This window comes from Hibiscus syriacus, unplaced genomic scaffold (genome assembly GCF_006381635.1).
Source record: "Hibiscus syriacus cultivar Baekdansim isolate YM2019G1 unplaced genomic scaffold, ASM638163v2 tig00000050_pilon, whole genome shotgun sequence".
Classification (NCBI taxonomy): Eukaryota; Viridiplantae; Streptophyta; class Magnoliopsida; order Malvales; family Malvaceae; genus Hibiscus; species Hibiscus syriacus.
The window spans coordinates 66,464-70,026 of record NW_024061754.1 but is presented as its reverse complement, the minus strand read 5'-3'; the positions used below and the strand labels follow the sequence as shown (position 1 = coordinate 70,026).

The 3,563-nt window shown below is 36.8% G+C and overlaps 1 protein-coding gene across 1 annotated transcript; it reads left to right on the top strand.

The window, feature by feature from the left end:
- The first annotated feature begins 1,050 nt into the window (after positions 1–1,050).
- On the top strand, positions 1,051–3,274 carry LOC120115637 (protein NRT1/ PTR FAMILY 2.11-like). Its single transcript, XM_039136299.1, is given in 5 exon segments — positions 1,051–1,297; positions 1,367–1,584; positions 1,668–2,175; positions 2,178–2,226; positions 2,314–3,274. Coding segments are annotated over 5 exon segments (1,863 nt in total). The 5' UTR covers positions 1,051–1,119; the 3' UTR covers positions 3,224–3,274.
- Positions 3,275–3,563: the final 289 nt, after the last annotated feature.

The following is a 3,563-nucleotide window of genomic DNA, read 5'->3' as shown; positions in this document are numbered from 1 at the left end:
GTAATTTATTTTCCATAATTCAAAATAATTCAAATTCCAGTAATTCATTTTCCAGTTCTAGTAATTCATTTTCCGGAAAACCAATTACAGCCAAAAAAACAAACCAGTAACATTCAAATTTTATAAAAAAATAAATTTATTAAACTAAATAAAATTAAAGTTCTAGTAAACTAATTATTTTAGGTAAACTACACATTTAGTACCTTAACTATTAGTTTTATTTCATTTTAATACCTCACCTTTTAAAAATTGAACAAACATTATTAATCACTTAACTATCTTCATAATTCTATTTTGGTCACTGAAAATTAAAAAGTTTTAACTTACTTTCAAATTGTTCATGTTTTAATCACTTTAATTTATTTTATTAATAATTTTTTTGATATGACATTTTAATTTTTATTTTATTAATATATAATAAATATAAAAAAACACATTTAAAAGTTAGAGTGATTAAGTTAGGAAATTAAATTAAAAAATAAAACTCCAATGATCAAAATAGAAGTGAGAAGATAATAGAGTGATGAATGATGTAATTTACTAATAAAAAATTGTCATGTTGTAACAGTTTGACGACATATCAAATGAAACAAAAAGAAAACCTTAGATATAATTTTGAAACAGATGAAAGTTTAATTACTAAAATAAAATAAAACTAATAGTTTAGATACTAAACATATAATTTATCCTATAATTTTTTTTCATCCCATTCATATTTCAACGAAAAGAACAAAATAACATTCAATATTATCATCAATTCAATCATTAATGCAACCTCATCTACTCAAGAACAACAATTTGGTTTAGACTTGTGAGTTGGAAAATGCCATGTAAATTAAACAGAGCCGGGCAGAGCAGTCTTCCTTCCCTCAAGGGCACGTGGAAAAGTTTCCTGGAATATCCCAAAAGCTTATAGTTTAATTCACAACTATCAACTTTGAAGTCCAAATTATAGTATCCATGGACTCATTTGGAGGTCGACAACCTTGAGGGAAAGAGGTTTGACAAGCTTGCCAATCAGAAGTAAGATCAGTGTGGCCGGTAAAATTTGGAAGATCAAAACTTGTTTGCCATCTCAATCATTTGACTTGTTATGTTCACACTAAAAATGTTGGGGACATGCAATTAATATATAAACAAGGCTGTGGAGTGTGTAAGGAAGCAGGGCAAAAAATGGGTGATCAAACGGTGAAGAGTGAGAAGGAAACAATGGAGAAGGAGGAGAAAATTGCCGTGGCGAAAGTTGATGAGCCTGAAATCAAGTATAGAGGATGGAAAGCCATGCCGTTTATTATAGGTAAACTTTGGTTATTTTTGTTTTGGTTCTTTGGGATGTTGATGGAGGAATGAATCATTTTCATTGCAGGGAATGAAACTTTCGAGAAACTGGGAGCCATTGGTACCTTAGCCAACTTATTGATCTATCTCACTACTATCTTCAACTTGAAGAGCATTACGGCTGCAACTATGATCAATGTCTTCAATGGAACCGCGAATCTCGGCACCCTGGTCGGAGCTTTCCTCTGTGATACTTACTTCGGTCGATACAAGACCTTGGGATTTGCCACTTCTGCTTCTTTCTTGGTAAAAAAGACGTTCCCCGAACTGGAAATTTGACAAGTTTAGTTTTTAACCGATTTTAATCTGTTGTTTTTGGATTCATGAAGGGGTTGCTAGCAATTCAACTAACAGCAGCTATCCCGGAGTTGCATCCACACCGGTGTGCGGCGAAAGGGGGTGGCGAATGTGAAGGGCCAACGAGGGGTCAATTTGCGTTTCTGCTGGCGGGTTTGGGGCTGATGGTGGTGGGAGCTGGGGGTGTTCGGCCGTGTAACTTGGCATTTGGGGTGGATCAATTCAACCCCAAAACAGAATCTGGAAAGAGAGGAATCGATAGCTTCTTCAATTGGTACTTCTTCACCTTCACTTTTGCTCAGATGATCTCGTTAACCCTCATCGTCTACATTCAATCGAACGTGAGTTGGGCTATTGGCCTTGGGATTCCGGCGAGTCTCATGTTTATAGCTTGTGTTGTGTATTTCGTTGGTTCCAAAATATATGTCAAAGTTAAAGCTAGTGGTAGTCCAATGACGAGTGTAGCACAAGTGATAGTGGTAGCCATCAAGAAAAGGAAACTGAAACCTGTGGAGCAACCTTGGCTTTCCCTTTTCAAGTATATCCTCCCAAGTCTGTCAACTCCAAGATTCCCTATACCGACCAATTCCGGTAATCGGACTATGATTTGTGTTCGACAATAGTATCCCATACATGCTTGTATTCGATACTGACTTGGTATCTTTGTTTCTTTATCAGATTCCTTGACAAAGCAGCGATTGTTACGTCTGAAGACGAAATAAACGGTGACGGATCGGCAGCGGATCCATGGAGACTGTGCAGCTTGCAGCAAGTGGAAGAAGTGAAATGCCTGTTTAGAGTGCTTCCTATATGGGCTTCACAAATCTTGTATTGTGTTACACTTATTCAACTGCATACATATGCTGTCTTCCAAGCCGTTCAGTCTGATAGACGACTAGGAAACACCAACTTCAAGATCCCGGCAGCATCGTATGTCGTCTTCATGATGCTTAGCCTGACCTTTTTCATACCCGTATACGATCAGCTCATCGTCCCGTTTCTTCGAAGAATCAGAGGGAAACAAGTGGGTATTACAATTCTCCAGAGGATCGGAATTGGGATATTTGTCTCGGTATTCACCATGCTCGTATCAGCAATGGTCGAACAACATCGGAGAAACACAGCTCTCTCGAAACCGACTCTCGGAGTCGTTCCACGAAAAGGCGCCATCTCATCGATGTCAGCCTCGATTTTGATCCCTCAATTCATCCTCGGTGGACTGACGGAAGCGTTTGCATCCATCGGCCTATTCGAATTCTACTACAAGCAGTTCCCGGAGAACATGAAAAGCATAGGAGGGTCTCTATTCTATTGTGGCATGGCGGCTTCGAACTATTTCAGTAGCTTGTTGATCTTAGTAGTTCATCGAACTACAGACGGCACGGCCGCCGGAAACTGGTTACCGGAGGATCTCAACAAGGGAAGATTGGATTATTACTATTACATGATTGCTGGGTTGGGAATCTTAAACCTGGGCTACTTTTTGTTATGCGCAAGATGGTACAAGTACAAAGGAAACGGTGACGACGACACCCTTGAGCTTGAGCTTCATGTTAATGGCGAAAAACAGCACTCGGATAAACCTTAAGTCTCATGTTCGTTAAGATTCAAATATAGATGAATAGATTTCAAAACCCAACTTTGTTTAGCCTTAGATTATAATATCCAGCAAGAATATTCTATGTTGCTTTGACAAGTTTCTACAAAACAAAAGAAATAAAAAAACAAGTTGGAATCCGATTCATTTATATTATTTTAGGATAATACATTGTTTGGTGAAATTCATTTTTTATTTTACTTTTGTTAATTTTTAGTGTTAACTTTGATATGTATATCCAATATTATGTGTTACATTTTACATTTTTGTTGATTTTTTATTAGATAAACAAAAACAAAATGATATTTTTTTAGGAAAAACGGAATTTGAT